Source organism: Biomphalaria glabrata, chromosome 3 (genome assembly GCF_947242115.1).
Source record: "Biomphalaria glabrata chromosome 3, xgBioGlab47.1, whole genome shotgun sequence".
Classification (NCBI taxonomy): domain Eukaryota; kingdom Metazoa; phylum Mollusca; class Gastropoda; family Planorbidae; genus Biomphalaria; species Biomphalaria glabrata.
Window position 1 is genome coordinate 6,803,562 of NC_074713.1, and position 23,969 is coordinate 6,827,530.

Consider the following 23,969-nt stretch of genomic DNA (forward strand, 5'->3'; position numbering starts at 1 on the left):
GGCCACAGCTGAGCGGTGTCTGGTCACCATTTGATGGCTGAACTCAACTTTGGTCACTGTGGTCATGGCTAATTGATGTGGGCAACAAGTGCTGGTACATGTCACTGCAACTGTACCATCACTTGGCTGTTTTTTTGTTGTTTTTCATCATTTTCATTTTGTTCCCTATCCTTGGACAGCTCTGTACTTGATAGTTCTATAGGAAAATTGTAACTAATACTAATGGAGAGCCTTACTAATAGTAAAAAGATTTTTGTCAATGAGTATTACTAAATATACCAATATTATTATGTTCAGTCAATACGGCTGCACAAATTGACTTTCAACTACAGATGCTGTTTTTTTTTAAAATATATTTTCTTTGCTTTTTTTTTTTTTTGTTTCTTTTGCTATTGGTGTTTGTCACGTGTGTTCCAGGTAGAAAAGTATTACCTTCGTGCTTTAGACATTTACAAGAAAAAGTTGGGGCCTGATGATCCAAATGTTGTGAAAACACAAAATAATTTGGTAAGGTGTGCGCTTGGAGCTAGAGAATGTACAAGACTTGATTAGCTACTTAACTCTTTCTCTCCTAATTGACTATGCCAACGTTGATTTGAACCCATTAAACTAAATGGATTTTTGGATTAATAAACATTAATTTGTGCTGTGTAAAAAGAGCATGCATTCTCCTATAAGTCCTATAAACTGAACAGGATAGTGAAATACAAAATGAGCAAAAGGAACAATACTATCAGAATGAGGAAAATAATTACGGAGAGAAAGAGCTAACTATCTGATAGTGAATTTCAGCATTGTCATAGTTCTAGAATACATTTTTTATATAGTGTGTATGTGTATCTATATATATATATATATTTATATATACTGAAAAAAATATAGCTATTGTTTACTAACTTAATTAACTCTGTGATTTGCATGATATCAAAAGAAAAGTAATTTTTACTAAACACTAAACTAAACTTGATTACCTTAATCTGAATGTTTTTTGAAATTATTAGAAGTCATATAGTGATAGTATTGCAGACAAATGAACTTTAAAATGTTTCAAACAGAAACCCTTTTAACTGATATAACATTAATAAGGCACACGAGCAGTGAAAGTGTAAACACTATTCTTTTCTTAAAAGTTTATTTCTTGAATGCACAAACAATGTTTTGTTCCATATCTTTTTTCAAAAATAAAAATAAAACTAGTTCCTGTCCTAACTCTCTGTACATGCAGTGGACAGCTGTATTGTGGGTACAAAAGAGGAGATACATGTTTATATGATCTCAACCTGCTGTTTGATGAAAAAATTAGACCATGTCATGAATTTCTAATTAGATCACATAAACTTCCTTAATAAATTCACTTCAGATTTGATGGTTAAAACAGCCAAAAAATAAGTGTTCCCTTGAGGTTGAAAGAAAAATCCAGAGTAAATGTAATTACTGACTGTATTCTCAAGTGCAATAAAATGCACATGGTGATACAGTAATTAAATATAGCCATCTATCTAAGATGAAAAATGTTATTAGACCTGTTCCTTCATGTACAAAACCATATCCTCAAGGTTTCCTGATGGCTGCTTAGTAGGGTTGCATGCATGCCCTCAGGGCTAAACAAGTGTCTAGCTGCTCACTACACCTGCAGTGCCCATGCGACAAAATAACACACATGAGAATACTAAAAGCTTGAACAGTTTTATTTCTAAGTAGAATTCGTTGGTTTATTGGTTTGATTATTTCTCCATGTTTCTACTTAGTGTCTGCTTAATGTTGCTACTTAAGGTCTTCCTGTTATTTTAGTTGTTTCTTAAGGCCTTTCTGTTATTTTAGTTGATCAATGTAAAAAAACAAAACAATTAGTGCTAAAAATAGTTAAGTGTCAAAATAATTTATAGCCATTTAAATTACTGCTTTACTTTTTAAAACTAAGAATGAAATAATTGATTATATTTTAAGGAACTGATAATTGTGTTGTTGTTTTTTTCTTTCACATCTAATTTAAAGAGACCAAGTCAAATTTAGAAAATCAATATAGTAGAGATTCCGTATACAATAGATGTTTTTAATGGATATTATTTTGTATGCAGGCATCAGCCTATTTAAAACAAGGGAAATATAAGCAAGCTGAAGTTCTCTACAAAGAAGTACTAACAAGAGCACATGAAAAGGAATTTGGAAAAGTTGAAGGTAGTTCTTTCTAGTTCTGTGTGATACATTCTTCACATTTTATTTTAAGGTCTCTAACGAGTCTTTCACTACAGACACAATGAAACTGGAACACTGGAAATAACTGTTGCCCTTCTTAAACTCAATAAAATCATTGTGTTTAAAGCATCAGTTTGTGTTGTGATTACATTTTATTTTAATGACTTCTATCTTCATTGACAGATGGGATACATATGAGCAAAATAGCTCTGTGCTCGTTGTGACAGCTTTGATTAAGGTCTTTGTTACAAAGATGGTACTGTCTATTGAAGTGTTTAATTTTTAACATTTGTCAACTTGTTCATCTTGGATTAAATCATTGGACAACTACTGTCACCGACTGTGACTGCTTGATGGTATATTTACTTTTGACCACTACTTCCATAGGCTTTGTGACTACTTGATGATCTATTTACTTTTCAATTGTAGGTGAAAACAAAACCATTTGGATGCGAGCAGAGGAAAGAGAAGAAAATAAGGTAAAGAAACATTTTGAAAACCATTTTTTTTTTCAGTCAAGTGTTTTGAACCGCTGAATGCCCCGGGAAGATGTGACGTTAATCTATATCTCTGGCCATTGGTTCTTGAAGGTTTTTTTTACTAGTCACCTTAACTTTCTTAATTTGAGGCTTGGCAGTCAGTCTAGATGTTCACTTGTTCATTGCTCTAATATCAAAGGAACAAATGCTTTTACAAAGATAAGCGCAAGACTGCTGCTTAGACACTCAGTCTAGATCTTCACTGAGTAGTTTTTGGTGTGGACAAATAGTCCTCTGTTATTCACAACTGTGATGTTCCTCTTTCGCCCTCTCTGACCATGCAATCTATAGGGCAGTTGATGTAAAGCTCATCTGTTTCTAGGTCCAGGGTTACTTGTGCTAATGGGGGAAGTGGGAATAAGGTATCATTTTCTAAGAAATTCTCAAGAGCCTTGCTCCATGCAGCCTTTCACTTTTAGTTAATCTCGTAGATCCAGTTTTTTACAAACTGAAGATTTAAAAACTGTGGTCTACTGGCATGCATGAATAAAACACAAACTATACAAACATGAGAAGCAGTCTCCAAAAATGTCAACAAACTTTCAATGGAAGTTGTTTAAAAAATCAATTCAGATCCGTCTTTGCCCAAAACTCAGGTTTATTGCTGTACTATTACATTATGAAAAAGATTGAGAAAGTTTACAAGCTGAAACACTAAATCTTTTTGTACTTGTGTTTCAGGGCAAGAATAAAGATAAAGAAGGTGGACCTCCATTACCAGAGTATGGCGGCTGGCATAAAAATATTAAAGTTGACAGGTCTTTTCAATTTTAATAAATAATTCTATTTTTGGCAAATATTTGGAATCATGGGAAAAAATATTTCTTTTTTAATTAACGTTTCTACCATTTCTCTTGTGCTTGTTAACAGCCCAACAGTAACCACAACCTTAAAAAATCTTGGTGCTCTGTATAGAAGACAAGGCAAATATGAAGCTGCAGAAACACTGGAGGAATGTGCAATGAAGTCTAAGAAAAATGTGAGTACTTGTTTTTAGGTCTGTGTCTGTGTTACTTTTCCCTCACACAGTAACATTGAATGCAACAGGGAAATAAAGGTTAAGCTTACTAACAAAGCGTTTTTTTTTTTTTTAAGATTTTGAATTTATACTATAGCTTAAGTCTAAAATTAAGATTTTTTTTTTTAAAGTAAAGTACCCCTTTAGTACCTTGCAACCTATGGGGCAGATGATGTAAAGGCCATCTGTTTCTGTGGCCGACAAGTAATGAGTGTCTCATGTGGCCAGCCCAATGACCAACCATCTTTACTTTTCCCCAACTAATGTCATTTGATGTAAAGGTTATCTCTTTATGTGGCCCTCAGTTAACAAGGGTGCCATGTGGCCAGCACAACAACCAACCATCTTTCATTTTCCCCAACTAATGTCAGGTGCCTACTAGAGTTGGTTGGACTCAGCTGTGCCCTAGCAAATTCAAAATTTCACCAAGATTCGAACCCAAGGTCCCTGGGTTTAGAAGCCAAGCGCATTCTCAGCCACCTTGCCACCAACCCCCATAAAAAAAGATTTTATTGATGCTCTTTTAAAATGTCATTTCAATTTAAAAGTAATTGTCACATTCAGCAGTTATTGACATTTAAAAATATTTAAGGTGACAATTATTAAGTTTTGATGTCTCTTTTATCACCATCTTTTGATATTTTTTTATTATCCAATATAGTTATTAATGTTTACATTCAAATTAATTTTTGTTAAAAAAACAACACCACTTTGTTCATTAATAAATCTAAATTCAACAGTAACTTGTTCTGAATGTGTTGATCACATTTTAGCTTTTTTTTTTGTCTGTAACTACAAAAATCTGTAGTTTGAAAAGCAAATTGTTCAAATGGTTGAAAGCAAAAGACAACACACATGTGTACTGTTATTTACTTTTTACTTAACTTGGTGCCATGCTGCTGGTATTGTTCATGTGCCTTTCAAGTCACTTCATTTGATTGATGTCTGGCAACATTTATGTCCACCTTCGCCCAAGGGCAGTCGGTATCAGCTCTTATTACAATATATTGACTCATATGCAAGTACTTTCATCCAGATTTTAACCAAAGAGGACCTTAATACTTTGATAACTATTAAATTACATGAATGTATAATCCAAATATAAAAGAGTATGTGATTAGTGATCTTATTAGTGATGTCCAACCATGTCCCTAAGTAACTATGTCGTCAAGTTCAATCTTACTACATTCATTTACTGTCCTTTGAGATGATTTTGAAGATCAAGTTCTGTGTCCATAATAAGCCAGGGATTTTTTTATGCATTCTTTAATAATACTATTAAAAAATGGGAATTCAAGTATCCTTTCAGACCTTTCCATCTATAGGGCAGAAAAGGTCAGTTGATTCTATAGTCAATGAGGGTGTCATGTGGCTAGCATAATGACCAACCGATTTTACTTTCTCCAACTAATATTAGGTGCCCATTAGAATTGGATTGGCTAAGAGTATCCTAAAAATCCCAAAGCTCAAAGCCCAGCCTTTGATGAGCTAGCTAACTGTAAATATTTCAGCATTGACCAAAAAAAAATAGAGAAGATGCTGTTTATGACAATATAATGATCGAAACAGATTATTATAAATCTTTGGTTGATTCAAAATATTTGGAGTTGAAAAATGTTATAAAATAAAATAAAATACTGGAAATTGAAGTGAAACAAGTAATAATAGCAAAAGAAAAGGTTGATCAACATATGGCTATTCATAGTTTATTAGGAGTATTAGTCAACTAGAAAATGTATTTTAAGAAGTATTTTTTTTTAACAAAAAAGCCAAATTATATTTTAAATAATTAGATCTAACATTTTGTGCATATTTTCAGCAAATAACAATCTAACATCCATGTTTGTACATTGTTTTGTTTCATAAAGTCTATGTGAATAAAAGTGAGTTTTTTGTTATCACTAATGATCATTGCTGAAATTGAACTGGAAAGTAAGGTTATCATTGTACATGTTTTCAGAAATCCCGTCCATCTATGACTTTTGTCTGTACATTGTTGCCTGTATCTCAAGAATTACATTAAGATGAATATAAACATTTGTATCAGATCCTGTATTTTCTTGGATGTTTGGTTAGTGTATTTATTGCTGGACAAAGAAACAATCCAGTGAATGTTTCATTCATTTTATGAAAGGAAAAAAAGATTTTCAGCACAACTGCCTTCATTACAGCCTCAGTTTGGTGCCGGCAGCCTTTACATCATTCTCACTCTGACATGGTCTGTCCCTCTCACATCATCCCTCACATCATCACTCGCCTTCATGCCTCATCATTCTCTGCACATTTAATAGAGTTTGTATTGAATAGCTCTAACAAAGAGTGATTGTAGAGTAAGCATTAACATTGATTATTTTTTGTTCTTACTCTAGTAGTTTTTTTTTTTTTTTAATTTTCACTTTCTCATACATTTCCTATAAGTTTCACTTTCTCATACATTTCCTTTAAGTTTCAGTTTATCGTTGACTTCATTTATTTCTCATGTTCATTTACATCCCATGTTCATTTACATCCCATGATGCTATGTAACATGATGTTCGATCACACTCTTTTGTGTGACTTGTCATGCAGTCCATTTTTTTTTGTGTCTAATTAACTTGCTTTCTCAATATCCACGTGTATAGTAGAGGTTTCTATTTTATTTTTTATTTTTTTGCATCTATAATATAATCATGAGTGGCAACATCAGAATGGGCAAAATGTTTTTGACTGAGCACTTGTTATTTCTGTACCAGTACTTGCAATCCTTTTCCCAGAATGGACCAAATCAATGGACTGGGTGTATTCTCTTGCATGGCAACACAGCTTTGGTGTATCATTCTGCATGCAACAAAATTTAGCAAAATGTTTTATGGGACATGCCTTCCTTGTCCTCTCCCCCCCCTCCCCTCCTAGGAGAACAAGTTACAGACAACTGTCATGCTCATCACATCACATGTCTGTACTGCATCATCATAAGTTTTGTTTTGTTTTGTATTGATTGTTTTTCAGTTCATAAAATGGCAGATTTATTTTTTTTTAAAGTAGAAAATAACATTGACCTTTTCAGTTTATATTTAACCTGTCAAAGCTGCGCATCAGAAAATTTGTTTTTTTTTTTTGTTTTTTTAAATAAAAGCTATTAAAGCAAATTATTGAAAAGATTTGAAAGAAAAACTCCTATATTTAGAATAGAATTTCTCAACCAAATATTTCCACAAAGCTTATTTGCATAATTCTTTATTATTGTTTAATTTTTTTTAGATCAAACATGAAAAAAAAGACTTAAACATTTTGATCCTATTGCTGATCATTTGGACTGAAATGATATTCAGTTACACTGCCTGTTCTTCAAAAGTTGTGACTTTCTTTTTCATGTTGAAAACGGTTAATATTGAACTTAAAAATTTTTCCTGGGGATAAAAAACAAACAAACATGAATAAAAAACTCTTTTAAAAAATTAGAACCAAGTGTTTACCTTTCAAATTAAGTTTCCAAATTTAAATGCTCAATTCTGACATTTTCTTCTAACTAATGCATGTTAAAACTAGATTCTGATGGCAGCTTGACAAACAAAAAATTGATTTCTTCCAGTTTAGTTTCAGCTTGTATATGAAAAAAAACTTCCCTCCAGACAAAGTTGGGTTATTTTTCTTTGGTTGCCTCTTTGGCTTTTTTTAGATATTGCCAGCAGGTGGGAGGATCAGCAAAATCACACCAGATTTGAGCTTTACCGAGACCCCACCTGCCCTTAACCGTGGCCGTGTGACAGCCCGGCATCCTAACGATCCCAACGATAATGAGGATGTGAGTAGTGGAATATGGCAGGGGGACGGGGTGAGTATGAGCACTGCCTCCTGACCTGAAGTCTTTCCAAATTCATTTAAGGCTTAGATAACTCTTTATGCTAATTCTTCTGCTTTTCATGCAGTAATCTCTCTTGGTAGAATGGGGTCTGGCTTGTTTTTGTTTTTTTTAGTTTTAGTTTTTGTTAATAAGTCAAATGTTTAATAAGTTTCATTGTAAGAAAAGAAGTTGCTGTTAAAGATTTATTTTAAAAAATATAATTTTACAAAGTAAGAGAACAATTATGAAAATAAATTAATTTTCCATTAATTAATTAGGAATTAAATAAGTACAAGTGGTAATTGTTCATTGATTCACTCTGGTATTATTGTTGTGAAAATTTCATTTGACAAAGTAAGAGAGAGATTAAAAAGGCTACTACCATAAGCTTTTGCTTTTTAACTTCCTATATTGTGGCATGTCTAAACATTAGTTCAATGTACTCAGCAGTACATTATTGTACTCGTAACACTGTTCTTTGTTTGTGACCCTGACACTCCATTACACTCATGTATTGTTTTTAACTTTACATTAATGATCATCATAAAAATGATTTAATCAATAAGATTTTAACCAATAAAATGGTCAGTTTCAGTCAATTAGTTCTTAAGTTAAAATAACAATATTTTTTTTCTGTAATAAATGCTCAAGTCTTTTTCATGGTTCTATTTTTTTTTTTTTTTACTTCTTTTGACGGGTATTGTACTCTTGTCTTCCCAAGTTTTTGTTACTACATTTAAACTTTCTCTCTTCAACATTGCTTTACTTTACTGTTGTTATAGGTGTCAAGTCACATTCTAACCCTCCTTGTGCTACACATAGACAGAAGACTTGTATGTTACATGTGCACTGCCTCTTAAGTCCTGCTTTGACAATCTGTTGAGATTGTAGAAAAACCAGAGATAAGAGACATTAGGTTACATATTGAAGCTGTAGCCTGCTGCTCAATGTTAGTGTTGTCTGTTTTTATGTACCCCAGATCAGGCCAGGCTTTGATTAGACAACTAACCAACATCATACTGTCACCTTTCTAGAGCTTAAAAGTAGTAGTTCAACAGTTGCAATTAAAGACAAAACTGTTTAACAAATACTCACACACAGATATTAAATAGAGATTTAGATTAGAAAAAAAAAGTCTATTGAAATCTAGTACCTTCTAATTGTTTCATTGTTGATATTGTAGAATGTGCTTACAGCCATTATCTCTTAGTTAGTGCATTAAAAATATTTTTTTTTGTAATGTGGTAGTATACAACTCAGGCAGTGCTCATACATTGGCATTTATTTTTTAGTTTGACTTATTTAGTTACCATAATTCATATTAAACAACTATTTGTTCATCACTAGATTTAGTTTTTGATAGCAGTAAATTGATAGAAATAAGAAACGTTTGTTTCCACTGAGATATTATTTTGAAGATTGCAAATAAATTACTTACCTTATTGAACAAGACAAATGTATTGCTTGATTATTCTTTGCATCCCTTTTCATTCTTTTGTTCTAAATCAGTTTTTCTTTTAGTTACTACATTCAGAAATGTCTACTATCCATAAAGATAAAGATGAACTCCACTTTAGTCTGTATTGTAATATTCAATTCAATTCTGCTTTTTATTGTTTAAAAATAAAACGTGACTTTTCTTCAAAGAAAAAAATCTACATTATTAGTATTAGGAAATGAGTTGATTAAAAAAAATTAATGTCTAAAACTCTTCTCACCCCTGATCATCTTCATGTCTACTCATTTCATCCTCATCCCATCATAAATCAACATTCATTACATTGCACTATTTAACAACTGACCAATCAGAGTGGAAGGATGAGGCGGAGCGGCTCTTTCACCAAATTGAGGGCATCTTTGAAGCGTAGCAGTGCTAAACTAGTACAGAAACTAAAAGGGAAAGGCCCTGAAGGGGATACTGGAGGAAGGTATGGGTTTTTCTTGTTCTTTTTTTATTTGAAGTATTGTGTAACCAGTGATAGAGCTAGAGTTGAATTATTTTTTTTCATAACATAATTCAATCAATCTTTTGTATATTTTGCTAGTTACCAGTTAGCCTTACAATAGAGAAAAAAGGGATAAGTTACTATCTGACATCCAAAATGTAATATAGTTATTTTATTTAAATAAAGCATTTAGTCGGACCAGTATGTTTTTAAAGCCCATTTCTGAGAAGTTACCTCATGCTTCTGGTCAAAGCTTATGTCCTGTAGTTATTACACATTTTTTTTAAAAAAGAAAGAAAAATATGAAATTACATTTTGATTTAATAATAGATATATAGCCTAACTCATCTTTAAAATACTTACTGTTTTGTGGCTTTGAGATGAATAAGTTCCTGGTGTAACCTTTTAGATGACTTTGCTAACCAGGACAAATTGTATCATTCCAATTTGCTGACCATATTATTCTGACAGTTTGAGACACAGGCAGAATAGTAGAAGCTTTCCATTAAAGGACATTGAATCTATTAACTTTGGTTGTACACTGGCTTTTAAACATATATACTGGTGGTGTTTAGTTAAAAAGTATTTGGCTTATTTAACATTTAGTTTTGCACACAATTAAATCCACTTTATTGCTTGACTTGTGTTTATTTTTTTATTAGTCTTAATTGGCATGTTCGAAATGTATACTATTCTTCTGAAAGGTTGGTCTGAAAATTATTTTTTTTTATATTCATCCCTTCCCAAAGGCTGTGCTTTATTGAATTATATAATCTGATTTTATTGATGGCTTGCTATACTATACTAAATGTACTTCTCACGGTCAAGCTATTTACATGATAATGTAATGAAAAAAAAAAAGTACCGGTACATAATAACTTTTTTCATACCCTAACAATTGAAATCTATGCAAACTTAAAGATTGTACTCAAGAAAATATGGACGAGACGTAGTGGCTTCATTGTTATTCTTCTGTACGATCATGTGGAAGTATTTAATCAAATGTGAATGTATCCATGGTAATCAATGACTAAATCTTAGTGCTATGCTTTACCTCATCCCGCCTTTCAAACCATAAAACTTTTTTTTTTGTTTGTTTGTTTCTCCCATCTTACCATGTCACTGACAGAAATTGGATAGCAATGGAAAGGTCAGTCATCAAGTCCAGTATATACTAAAGCTATGCTCTCTTAGTTATCACATTTAAACAGATGTTTGCTTTCATTTATTTACTAACATACAAGCAAAAACAACATGTGACCTCTGTTTTATGTTTTATTTAAGCCATTTCAATATTATTTGTGTAACAACTTTGCAATCAGATCTCCCTCCCATCCATTTGTTTTTAAACTCTTTTATTTTATCTTCCTACTTCATAATGCATTTTTTGACATAAAAGTATTTTTTTTGTAACTACCTGTATTATTTATAAAGTAGGCTTTCTTGCTGTTTTTTTGGTTAGTTCATTACATAAGTAATCTTTTGAGTAGTGCATAAAAATATTAATATTTATTTATAAAGTTGTTTTTTTTTTATTTATAATTCTGAAAAGATCCATCATCAATTCTGAATCAAGTTATTCTTTGATCATTCTTTCTATAGTTCCTATTCAAATGCAAATTGGTGCTGGGTGGTATATTTTAGATTTGGTGTTAGATGTAAATAGAGTGGTTTCTTTCTAGACATTTCTGGGTCCTTTTGGTAAACCTAAAGTAAATTTATTTTGAGACATTGACATCTTTTATAGATAGCATTTAGGTACATCTCCAGCTGTTCTGTACAAGTCCTGTGCTAGGATCTAAAAATGTTTCCATAATGTGAACTCAACTTTTACTCGTTTTAATCCAAATGTGGTAATCAATGTGAACAATTATGGGCCAACAGCTATGTAGCTGTAGGTCAAGAACCTTTGCAGTAGACAGGGTCGTCTTCTTAGCACTGTTACCACAACATTTTCCTGGTGCAACTTTTTAATACTCATCAATTTTGAGGTCAAGGTCATCATCAGAGCAGTTTGTAACTTCAAACGTATCTATTTAATTGATAATTAGAGTGGGTCACATCATGTACCACACACACACATTCTCAGTTGCTTTTTATTTCTGAATTGTGTTTCTTTTGTTTTCTGGTAGGGTCCATTAAATACATAGCTCTGATAAAGTATTGCCTTTTATAATGCCCAGTCATTGTATTTGCTATCCCCTTAATATCCCCTTCAATGAAGCTGCAGTGTACAGTGAGTGAAAAATTATAATGTAGAGGTCATTGTTGGTTTCACTGATTAGTCCTGACACTATTTTACAAGCCGTGACACTGGATGAAGCTTTCTGCACAGCTGGAGACTCACTAATACACTCCTTACTTCCAAGACATGGAGACTTACGTTTGGGAGACCACACTTGTATTGGCATGATGCACGTGTCAAAGGGTTTTGAAAAATCGTATATTTAATCATTTTTTGTTAACATCTAAATCAAAATTATTTCTACAGTGACTTAATTATATAAGCAATGTTACTGCATCCATGCACTTTTCTTTCCAATTATTTCTTTATGGACATATACAACAAAATAATATAAGAAAGCATGTTGACCAAATTTGTGAATAATCTGTCTGATGTATAAAAAAAAAACATATAAAGGGTAACGTTATGTTATCTCAATTGATACTGTTTATTTAAAAATTATATTCTAGAAATATTTATTTGCTTTGCATGTTTGATGCTGATAAATAAACAAGCAAGGGACTCAATAATGTTGCATTAAAAAACCCATTTCAACCTGCTTTGCTATCTCAAACTGTTTGGTTTCTTAAAAGTATATGAAAGAAATCTTTGAGATATACCCCCTTTTATTTTTTTAAACTATTTTATTAGAGAGTACTATCCTCTATTCACTGTAGTTCTGCTCTGCACTTGTTGTGTGGGTGAAAGAGGGATTTGTGTGAATACATGGTTTTAACCTTTTTTTTTTAAAGACCATTGTTCAAATTGAGTCTAGTTGATAATGTTATTTTGTGTTTTACTTATAGAATAATAAATTTCCAGTTGTTTCATGTCCTTGTATGTATAATACAACTTGACATCATATAGAATAGAGCACAAACAAATCTAAAGGGGGAAAAATGTATATCACTTTAATCCATTATTCTACTAATTTAAGGGGTAACAAGTATGGATGTAGTTTTTAAGCAGATTGTATTATGAAGAAATCTTTTTTTTTTCCCCTTATTTTCAAACCTTAGTAAGTTGTTTCCCTTGGTTCTAGCTATGCTTTTTGAATAACATAGTATTTAGACAATAATTTGCATTTATAAAAATAAGCTTTAAGCAAAATCTATCATGGCAAGCAACCAGTCATAAACATTTAATTAGAATACTTGTCTTAGACTCTTTAAGCACACCATGTGAGATGTTACCAAACTTGATTTGTGTGTATCTGAGCTCAGATGTTTTTGTTTTGTTTTGATTCTAGCATGAAAAGAGCAAGCTCCTTGTCAGTTCTCAACATAATAAGCAGTAATGATGACAAGTTACATGTAAGTAGCTGGCACTCATCTCTTGTTCTGTCTTGACCTGATCATTCAGCAGGCTTCAGTTCTGCTAGTAAATACAGTATATACATAGGGTGAGAAAGGTTTTTAAAAAAGTTATCACAATGTGGAAGTGTTTGGCAGGTTTGAAAAAGGACATGATTTTGTCATTGTGCTGGCAATACATTACCCTTATAAAAGAAATTGGTGGGTCAACATACCTTAAATCAAATTATTTTTTTTTTTTAAATTCTTGAAGATCCAAAGTGGCAGATGAAATATCTGGCCTTTACCAAAATCCTAGTTACTCTAGCATTTATGGCCTCCGTTCAGTCTGGTTCTCCAACCCAGAGAAATTTTTCAGTGACCTAAGCTCAAGACCTTTGATTCAAAAGTCAAATGCGTGACCTTTTCATGATCCCATTTCTCTGTGCATGTATTTTGAGGCATTTAATGTACTCTTTTTCCTTTGCAAGAGGCAATCCTTGATACACAACTGTGGTCACAGGTTAGCCCATCTGTAATCACCAGTCACTGCAGCATTTATATCTGTCTTTCTACTTCTTGTGCATATACCATCTGCAATCCAGGACTCTTTCTTTATGTGGATCTATCCAGTGCCTCTTTCTCTTAACTGTTGGTGTCAATTCTGAGCTTCATGTGATGCTAGCATACATCAGTATGCCTTAAAAGTGGACTGACTACCTAGTACTCTCCTGCCTTTTATTACACCACCATCAACCTTGTGGCATTCTGTGAACATGTCCAAGCCAGTTAAGGCGTCTGCTAATAATAACAGTGCGAAAGTCCTGGCACCCTGCTCTCCACCTTAAGCATCAGAGTTGGAAGATGGATGGACCATGTTTCACTACCGTATAGCAAAGTGATCATCACACAGATCCGGTAGACCAAGGCTGTAGTCAGCAAGGTATTGTCCCATGCTCTTTTCTGCGTCGTGACATGGTGCCCATTGCCTTGGCTATGCTGTTGTTGATGTCTTTATCCAGTTGTACATCATGTTTTATGGACCATTAAAAAATACATGTTATATAGGAGAGGATATTAAAAATGATAATTATATTAATTTTCTAAATGTTCTTTCTGTTAATATTTCTGTTTTCTTTATTTCATTAGGAAAGTCGCAGGTCGGTGGGAGATTTGAGTGTACAAAGTAGTGGAGACCTTAGTGTACGGGGCAGGACAGTCAGTACAGAACAACTCTCATCAAGATTAGTTTAGCCATCTTCTTGTTTAAATTATTCTTTGTATTTAGTTGCTGTATGTATTTTTAGTGTTGTGTACATGATGAATCAATTCTACATTTGAAGCACTTCAATAACAAATATAATAAATAACAACCATACATATATTTCCTATAGTCCACATAGCCAGTGTATTAAGTTTTAGTTTTAACAAACTTTCTCTTCATTACATTTAACAGTTGGCTAGGAAACAAGGTTATCATACAACTAACATAATAGACCTGTAATACCATACATCTATCCACAACTATATCTTTCTTGCAATGCCTTAGATCAGTTAAGGGCTAGAAGGGAATGTTTACAAAACTCTCTAAAGTTTGTTTGCAGCTTTCGATTATTTATCACTTGATAGTTTTGCTACAAAATTTCACTGAGTGTCTAGATTGAAACGATGTCTTGTTATGACTGTGGTTGAAAGAAAGAAGTCTGTTGACATTCAATCACTTCTCATGTTGGTGTCTCAACGTACTGAGTGATCTCCCCGTATACAACCAATGGTCTTTCATCTGCTGGTTTGGACTATCTGGACATGAGCTGTACTGTCTACACTAGATAGAACATGAGCTGTACCGTCTACACTAGACTGGACATGAGTGTACTTTCTACACTTAACACAATGTAACTTACACTTGACCTCATAGGCTGATTTATTTCCTCAAGTATTTAGGACTCTTGGTCTGTTTCCGTAAGTTTTAGTATCTAATTTTTCTTTGGTGCTTGTATTTCACTCTTGGCAAAGCCATGTCTCTGCATCTAAGTGTATCACTTGTTTAGTCCACTCTTTACACACCAAAGTTTCGCCCAGTTTCGGAAGAGTGAACTCCCAAGTCCTACCTGCACTGGAGATTAGTTTTGCTATGAGAAATGTTGTATTTATTTTAAGTGTCGCCAATCTGATTTGTTGGACCATTTGGTAAAGAAAATAATTTGAAAATTGTACTGTGTATTTCACATGAACACTTTTATTGATTTGGATGGAAGACTGATTAGTTTCTAAGCACTAACCTATGTACAACTGTTATATCAATGTTTGATGGCTGTGATTAGGTGTTGTTGTTTTTTTAGATCTTAAGGGAGAAAATGCAGTGGGGAGGGGGGACTTATTAGATTAATTCTCCTCATAGCCAACCAGATTGCATTTGTGTTTGGGTAGGGAATGATGAAGGAGGTGGGAAATGATACATTCAAAGATTCAATGTTTTTTTTTTAAATTTTCAGTGTTTTTTTTTTTTTTTTGAATTGGCTTATCAATATGTGTGTGCTATGCATTTGCCTTTGCTCCAAGTCTAGGTCCATTGTACTTAAACCGAACAGTTCTAAGTTGTTCAAGACTATCATTTTATTTGATTCTAGTTTAGCTTAGTTCATCCTGTGTCTATGAGTGGCCTTATTCTGGGAGGGGCAATCTTTTCATTTGCCTATACATTCTAAATTCAGACAATAACTAAGAGACTGCTTCTATCAGCATGCAATATTTCTCTCATTGCCATTTCACCATTACCTGCAGTCATCTCACTCACCAACCGATACTTTAAATGTTGGGGAGTACCTTGCAGTAGCTACACTGGTCTATCACTTCATGCTTGTTCTAGTTGTTCAAATGTTTACAGCGTATTGTATGAATGGTTATGCTACATTTTGCTTTCAAAAATGTCGACATTTGTAGTTTAAAAAACTGAATTGACCATACCATAAATGGGCATCATTTAAGATATTTATTAGACTGTATTTAAGTTTTGGAGATATGTAATTGTAATTTATGAAATAGTCAGTGCTTGCACAAGCCTGCAATTGTCAAAGTTTCTATTTCCCAAATGCTTTTCCCCCCTATGATTTGGGTTCATGTACAGTGGAAACTCTTTTGTTGAATCCTGATCATTTTGAATAAATTTGGTCCATTTAGAAATGCCTATTTGTTTTCTTGTTTGTTTTGTAGTGATATTTTAGTGCAGAAGTTACTTAACTTTTTTCTTCTCACAAGTAAAATCTTGTAGAAACATTAAGCAAGGAGTGTTGCGATACCTGCAACTGAGGATTCTTTTTTGTCTGCATGTGAAGTGCAAAAATTAGTGTTCCTCTTTTAGACCTTGTGGAGTATAGGGCAGATGATGTTCAGTTAAGGTCATCTGTTTTTTTGTGGCTTACGGTTAACAAGGGTATCATGGGACCAGCACAATGACCTACCGACTTAACTCTTCCCCCAACTAATGTCAGGTACCCATTAGAGCTGGGTGGACTCAGAGGCAAAATTAAAAATCCCTGTCTTCAAACCCAGGACACCCCCAGTTCAGAAGCCAAGGACTTCACTGCTCAACCATTGTGCCTCCGCATGTGAAGTGCAAGCTTGAGTTATTTTAAAAAGGGTGTCAGAAATGGTTGGAACTCATTCCCCATGTTGATATCAAACAACATGCTTCACTACATTCAAGACCTAAATGTTTAATATAAGTTTGTACTTTTAATTCTCATAAATGTTAACAAAACACCTTGAGCCTACAATATGTTTTAAGTGCTCAATAAATTATTAAGAGACAATCGGCACTCATCTCAAATATGGACAATTAATGCATCATGGAAGATATCCCTAAATTTGGAAACTAATGAATAACACGGTCAGCTGCCATTGTGTTAGTATCTCTCCAGAGTACTCCAAAACATTAATACAAAATATTAGACAAAATTTTTTTTTTAGTCCCTAGTTGGTTATTTTAAAGTTTCCCTTTCAGACCTTGTGGTCTATAGGGCAGATGATGTAAAGATCATCTGATTCAATGGCCTACGGTTAACAAGGGTGTCATGAGGCCAGCACAACTAACTGCCTTTACTTTTCCCCAACTAATGACAGATACGAAGATCCTGAAATTAAAAATCCCAGTCATCATCAGGATTTGAACCCCAGTTCGGAATCCAATCACTTTACCACTCAGCCACTGCACCTGATAAGGTTATTTTAAATACAACTTAACCTCTACAATTATCTGTTCTAGACTTACTTACCAGCTACACTTTTAAATCAATAAGTAAGGATAATAATAATAATTGAATTATTTGGAAAATAATTTAAGGAATAAATGCTTATTAGTACCAATTTTTTTTAGTTATCAGTAATTATAAAGCCTTTTTTTAGAAGGCTGATACTAATATTAATTTAGCTAAGTGAAAATCTCAGTTAATGCCTCAACAATTTGCTTGCTTAGATTTTTTTTGTCCATATTATTTCCAACAAAATACAAAACATACTTGTCAATTGTGGATTAATTGCATACAACATCCAGTCAGAATTTTTTTTTTCTGTTCTGTTTTTAAAACTGTTCTAATTGAAGTGTTGTATCTGCAATTTTTGTTCTTGGTGTTTATTAATTTTTTTAGTTTATTAACTTTTTTTTTAACAAATTCAAGAAACTGAAACATCCATTATCTTTTTTTCATACCATCAATTCTATAGGCCCACTTTACTTTCACTTGGGAATTCACTTTTTTTTTTTTGTCATGTCAATTCATTAATTTATTTTATCAATCACCCATACTCCTTTAGGTAATTTATTACATTGGACTAACAGTTATTTTGGGGCATAATGGATTTTTTCCCCATGCATTGTTTCCGTGCATGTGTGTATGTCAAGAAACGTTTATCATCGCAGGTCAAGAAAGAAACAACACACATAAGATATGAAACTACATAATTTTGTTCATGTTCATTACAACATAAGGTTATAACGTTTTACAAAAGATTTAAAAAAAAAAAAAAAAAAGAAGAGAGCTTTTTTACCTCCATTTATGATATGAAGTGCCACCACTTTGTTTTCATGTGGAGAAACAGAAGGGGAAGCCCTCCCTCTCTGCATACTTAGATACAACATTCTACATCAAGAAAACAATGGACTAAATCTCAAACAAAAACACTACAATCTTACTGTCTGGTACCTGGCCAAACAATCTAAAAGATTTAAAAAAAAAAAAAGAGCCATATCCTTTATAACAAGGAATGCTAGGAGTCTTCCTTTAAGTTTGGTAATTACCTCCCTTTCTGAACACAAGAAGAGTTAAAAACAGTCCCTAACATCAATTGAGACATTTTCTAACACAAAAAAGGTAAAATTGACATTTAAAATAAAATGTTGATATACCTGTGCAGTGATATTAACATTTGTACAATAAAAGAAAGATCCTAAACCAACAGAATGATCTTTTGATTACAGACACAAATAGAAAGGGTTGGACTGTCAGTCACTGGACATTAGTTTTCTTCATGTAATGCCCTACTAAACTACTATTTCATTATTATTTTTTTTAAAGTGTGTTGGGGGTGGGGTAGTAAGAGAGAAAAATAGTAAGACCCAATAAAAACAGTGGCTAATTTGTTTTTGTAATGGTTGAGATACAAATATTTTACTGCATCTATGGGAATCTTAACATCAAACAAGGATATGGCATATATATAAATTTGGTAGAGATGACTATTTGGCAGCAAACAAAACCTACAGCCAACTTGATGCTTCTTTTGATATAACATATACATGAATGACTTAGTCAATTAAAAACAAAGGTAAAAATTGTGTCAGAATAAAGGAGCTGCCAATCATGATCATAGCACTATCTGCAAACATAAAGCACCACGTATCAAATTTCATTGCACAAAATGATGTACATAGAAGACACAAAAATAAATAGTGAAACTTTCAATGTAGAAGATGTACATCACTTTCAAGTTTAGAACTGACCAAAAAAAAAAAAAAACCACTATCCTTCCTTCAACTGATGTCAAAAAAAAAAAAAAAAAGTTTCATCAATATATTAATTCATGTATCAAGTCTTGCTGTAATAACAATAGTGGTTCAATGTTGCAAGTTACTTTTATTTTTTGTTTCTTCCCATCAAACATCAAAATGTAGACATTAACAAACAGTTGATGCTCTTTCATTCGTTACATTTACTGAACTTCAGTTGAGACTTCTTATAGGCATCTTCACTAAATACAACTTCTCAAGCATCATCACCTTCTTCCTCTTCTTCCTCATCTTCATCACCCTCTTCCTCCTCCTCATCATCGTCGTCAGCTTCTCCATTGCCACCAGCAAACCTCTTAATATCATCTTCTTCATCTTCATCCCCGTAGAGCTCATCGAATCTTTCTATACAAGCAAAGTTTTGCAGATTTTCATCAGTTAATTCCTCATTGCCAGGTCGAATAACAAGTGCACTGCGTAATCCTGCACCCACGGCTGCTTCTGCCTCTGTAATGGACGAGAAGACACATTTAGTAAACTTTATATTTACCGGTACTTCACATAAAAACAAAAACAAAAAAACTTAGATATCTTTAAAAGAAAAAAGTTTCACAACATTCATAAAACAAACCTAAGCTAAGTGCAGTCACAAAAATACTCAATTCAATAACAATCATTTTACATAAAAATTCCCAGATTTATCAAGAACTAAAAAGTTTCAGGACTAAGTTATTCTTAAAAAACACAAGATGTGTCACATGAACATCATAAATACAATAAGCAGCTGAACTTTCTTTTTCCCAACCCTACTCAGTAATGAATATGGTAAGCATCTCAATTTGCATAAAATGTTATTTTACTGAAATTCAACTATAATGGTTTTGATAGTGTCTGAATTCTGACAGAAGTTTGTGATAAAGATTGTGATTCACTGACAGTTCTAATAAAGAAGCAGTAAATGACATAATCAAGAGCTATTAAGCCTGCAATGGATAACAAAAAAATCTGATCACACTAAAATTGTGGCACTAAATAACTGTGTGTGGTATAATATAACTCAGGTGGTTTGTAAAATGGTAATATTAAACAAAAATTTTTAAATGCATAAATAATTGTTTAAATCTTAACCAATGTATTTGTTGTGCTAGAAATACACATTTTCTATTCTATCCAATGAAACTTAGTTTTTTGGTGTCACTTGAGTCTATGCTCCTCCCTTACCCCCACCCCACCCCAAATGCTGTCATTGAAAGTGATATTAGTTCAAGTTTTTTGCTTGAACAATTTTCTTTAACTATTTCACAACTATAGTCGCTGCTACTGATAGACAACTAGAGTTGCTATCAATAGCAGATTTTAGGTTGTTTCGTTGATGCAGGCACTGCTATTATTTAAATAATTATACATATTTACAAACTCTGACCTAAGAGAGCGAAGGTGAAGCTATTTTTAGGCGTTTATTATCTGCTGGAATGGATTTTTATGATTTTTTTTTTTAAATTACTTTTTTTTTTGCTAGCCTACAAAATTGGAACATATTTAGGCTAATGTGTAGGCTTTAATTGATTGTGATTTTAATGGGAATTAATGTTTTAGCTGTAGATTAAGTCTATTTTTCTCTATAGTAAAAAGAAAACTATTTTTAATTGTTTATTTTCTGCAAATAAATGGGATGCTGCATGACATATATATTTACTGCAAGAGAAGGTGGGGTCACAGGTTGGACACAAAAAAATATGTGAAGTGCTACAATAATTACCTTCAGGAATATCTGTAAGGAATAAAATATCTTTAGGCTCATGTCCTATTTCTGTTGCAATTTTCTTGTAACTGGCCTTATCTCTTTTACTTCCTGTTGTTGTATCAAAGTAACCAGAAAACACCTGACAAGAAACAAGCATTGCTTTGAGCAAAAAACAAACAACTTATACATTTATTTACATGTATATATATATATATATATATATATATATATATATACATTTTTGTACAAATAGGAAAAACAGATGGTCTCTTTAAACTTACATCTGAAAGATCTCCTTGATTGGAATATGAGAATAAAAGCTTCTGTGATTGGATACTAGCTGAAGAAAACACATACAGTTTAAATCCTTCTTCTGCTAGCATTTTCAACATGGGACCAACATCTTCAAACAACCTAAAAAAATTATTGTAAAAACAATAGGGCTATTAGAATCTAATTAATCAAAACATTTAATACCCAAAATGCCATTACTGTTTAAATTTACCCATTAACCAATACATTACCACATTAAAAGCATCAATCAACATGTGTCTATAGAGAATCATATTCATATACAGAAAATCATTTTATAAATCTTGGCCTCCAATACTATTTGCTAAAAAAAACTATTACAATTATTCCTAAGACATGAATAACTTTCTTTGGGAAAAATGTGGCACATAAGTCTATGTACTTACTCTCCTTTTATCTCTGAGGATTCAAATGCCTCTTTCCAGATCAATCCCTGTAAAGCTTTCAGTTCAGTGGTTTTTCTGTTTTCACCCATCTGCCATTTCACATTGTCAATGACTGCTTTAATAACATCTTCTTTACTAGCATCTCCACTTGGAATTTCAACGACTCCTTCAACTTTTTCATCTTTTTCTTTTGCAGCCTACAAATTAAAAGAATATAATGTCAATGAAAAAGTAAGCTTATTATAGAAAATCAAAATAATAGTTTTCGCACTAACACTTACATCCTCCAGCACCAAGCTCTCTCCACAAAGGTCACAAGTGACTTCTACAGCCTCTTCCAAGCTAGTGCTTACAGATTTAAGGCCATTTAAGAAAGTGCAATGCCATATTTAATGAGAACAGCCCTACATTTTTTTCCCCTTAACTTTTATGTTTTGGCTATCTTTGGGGAATGTGTTTTGTCTTGTCTAAGAATCTGTTCCATGAATATCAAAGCACTACTAGGTCACTTATTTGCTTTGGAGTCAAGTGCCTGTTCAGTAGAAGATTCTTAGTTGCTGACATGATCTCTGTATGCTATATGTAGGCCATCGCTGCTGAGGTACATTTAGCCTCATTTTGACCTTTGTGGATGTCTCACAAACATATCTCACAAATTGAACAACCATTTTATTGAATACACAAACACACACAAAATACAAATTCTGATCTTGAATTCTAAAATGATTACCTGGTCTCTGAGTGCTGCAATAGCTTTCTGTACATCTGCATTTTCAAAGTTTTTATTGAGATAGCTCTCAATGTTATTTGTCACATAAGGAAATAATGTTTTCTGAAAAACAATAATAACATAATAATAAGCCTGTATTAGAATTAAACTACTAACAAAAAAAAAAGAAGTTAATTACATTAAACCAATAGATTTCTAGAGATCGAGATGTTTTTTTCCAATTTTCAAAAGTTGTGTTTAGATCCTTTGCAAAGAGAGATAACTCTCTAAAACAAATTCTAGAAAAAAAGAAAAAAAAAAGAAAGAAAGAACAATAAATTTGGATCTAGTACAAGTACGATCTAGATTCTCTAGATATAGCACTTTTAAATGTTAAGAAAAAAAAAAGTCTATAGATCTCGATCTCATTCCCTTTACAAAAAAAATTAGCTAATATAATATAAATATATCTAAGTTATAAATCATCTTTTTTTTATTTAATTCTAGATCTGTAGCTGGAGAGATCATTGAAGTAAGCAAACTTCTAAAATGACAAAAACCTAGGTACTATCTTAGTCAATAAATTAAATTTTACTCTCAAATACTGATTATATCAGTATCAGCAAAAAAGGGCAGCAAAGAGAAATGCCTTGGCTATGTTTTATCACACTCACATCTGCAATATTTTAAGTTTTAATATCACTGCCAGGTAAGGCAATCTGAACATTAAAAATAAAAATAAACTTCATCGAATCCTAAAAGCTGCGGGTAAAGTCATTGGCAAAAACAAAACCCATTTCGGCAGCTCAGGCAGCTGTTTGAGAAAAACAATAAAAAAGCTAAAAAGATTCTAGATCTAGACCTAGATAACTTTATAGTTATAATTATATAAATATAATCATATAATGTTTTGTTGGGTGTAATGCATAAATTGTATGAGTAAGACTAATTTCCTTATGGATAATAAAGATTATTATTATTATAAATTATTATTAGAAGACATTTTTTTTTTAAGTTATCAAATTGAATATAATCAATCTAGATCTAGCTCTAGATTAATCTAGATATAGATTATAGATCTATACTCTATATCTTCAACAGTCTATTTTCTTTAATATTATTATTGTTTGGTTATAACTTATAATAAACAAATGAAAAAGAAAAACGCCAAGTCCAAGTTGGCCAGAGAGTTGACGAAGTGATCGCTTATCGCTCAAGACAACACAAGTGTGAAGTTAAAATTATCAATAGATGCCTAAATAAAACTTTATTAAAGCATCGATCTCTATGCAAGTATGCATACCAAGACAACATTAAAAACCTTGACCTAGTATATTTCTGAATTAAGAAAACTTGATATAGAATCTACATAATATCAGACATGAAAGGAAGATCTACTATCATACAATGTCAGGAAAAAAAAAAAGTGAGGGTGAGAAGACCAATCACAGATTACTTGATGTTGATCATGGTGGACGAAGCCGCTACTTAGCCAATCTATTAAGAGAATAGCTAACTTACCTCTACAAATGAAATAGGAGTAGTAGTTCCTTCAATGTCTAACAATAATGATCGAACACCAACTAAAAGAGACTCTGCCTCTTCAGCCGGTCTTTTCTGTGGTGCCATCATTTGGAATTTTTAGGGAAATAGCGATTTCTTTCACGAAAAAGGAACAAAGACGCCGGCCTGTTTGTGAAGCACTGACAGGTGCGCACTCCATTGATTGGACACAAGAGGGCGCCACAGAAGTTGTAAGTGGCGTAGGCTCTTCTA

The 23,969-nt window shown here is 32.6% G+C and overlaps 2 protein-coding genes across 21 annotated transcripts in view; one reads left to right on the forward strand and one right to left on the reverse strand.

Moving 5' to 3' along the window:
- The window catches only part of LOC106050208 (kinesin light chain-like), a 52,722-nt gene extending 36,499 nt beyond the window's left edge, over nucleotides 1-16,223 (forward strand). For 10 of the 20 annotated variants that reach the window (XM_056023091.1, XM_056023088.1, XM_056023089.1 and 7 more), the window contains 9 exons: nucleotides 2,079-2,178; nucleotides 2,626-2,675; nucleotides 3,417-3,493; nucleotides 3,606-3,714; nucleotides 7,412-7,567; nucleotides 9,386-9,504; nucleotides 10,185-10,226; nucleotides 12,996-13,059; nucleotides 14,188-16,223. In XM_056023091.1, the coding sequence (XP_055879066.1) occupies nucleotides 2,079-2,178; nucleotides 2,626-2,675; nucleotides 3,417-3,493; nucleotides 3,606-3,714; nucleotides 7,412-7,567; nucleotides 9,386-9,504; nucleotides 10,185-10,226; nucleotides 12,996-13,059; nucleotides 14,188-14,292 (822 nt within the window). In that variant the 3' untranslated portion in view covers nucleotides 14,293-16,223. Of the gene's footprint in view, nucleotides 1-417; nucleotides 508-2,078; nucleotides 2,179-2,625; nucleotides 2,676-3,416; nucleotides 3,494-3,605; nucleotides 3,715-7,411; nucleotides 7,568-9,385; nucleotides 9,505-10,184; nucleotides 10,227-10,651; nucleotides 10,673-12,995; nucleotides 13,060-14,187 lie in introns of all 20 variants that reach the window. The other 10 variants (XM_056023083.1, XM_056023102.1, XM_056023086.1 and 7 more) reach the window with 10 other exon arrangements.
- A 1,760-nt stretch (nucleotides 16,224-17,983) lies between these two features.
- LOC106076741 (enolase-phosphatase E1-like) lies at nucleotides 17,984-23,930 on the reverse strand. Its single transcript, XM_056023103.1, has 6 exons — nucleotides 23,715-23,930; nucleotides 22,215-22,316; nucleotides 21,485-21,681; nucleotides 21,068-21,200; nucleotides 20,802-20,925; nucleotides 17,984-19,549 (listed from the first exon to the last, which is right to left on the reverse strand). The coding sequence occupies exons 1-6, from the start codon at nucleotides 23,823-23,825 to the stop codon at nucleotides 19,299-19,301; spliced, it is 918 nt and encodes a 305-aa protein (XP_055879078.1). The 5' UTR covers nucleotides 23,826-23,930; the 3' UTR covers nucleotides 17,984-19,298.
- Between the last annotated feature and the right edge of the window lie 39 nt (nucleotides 23,931-23,969).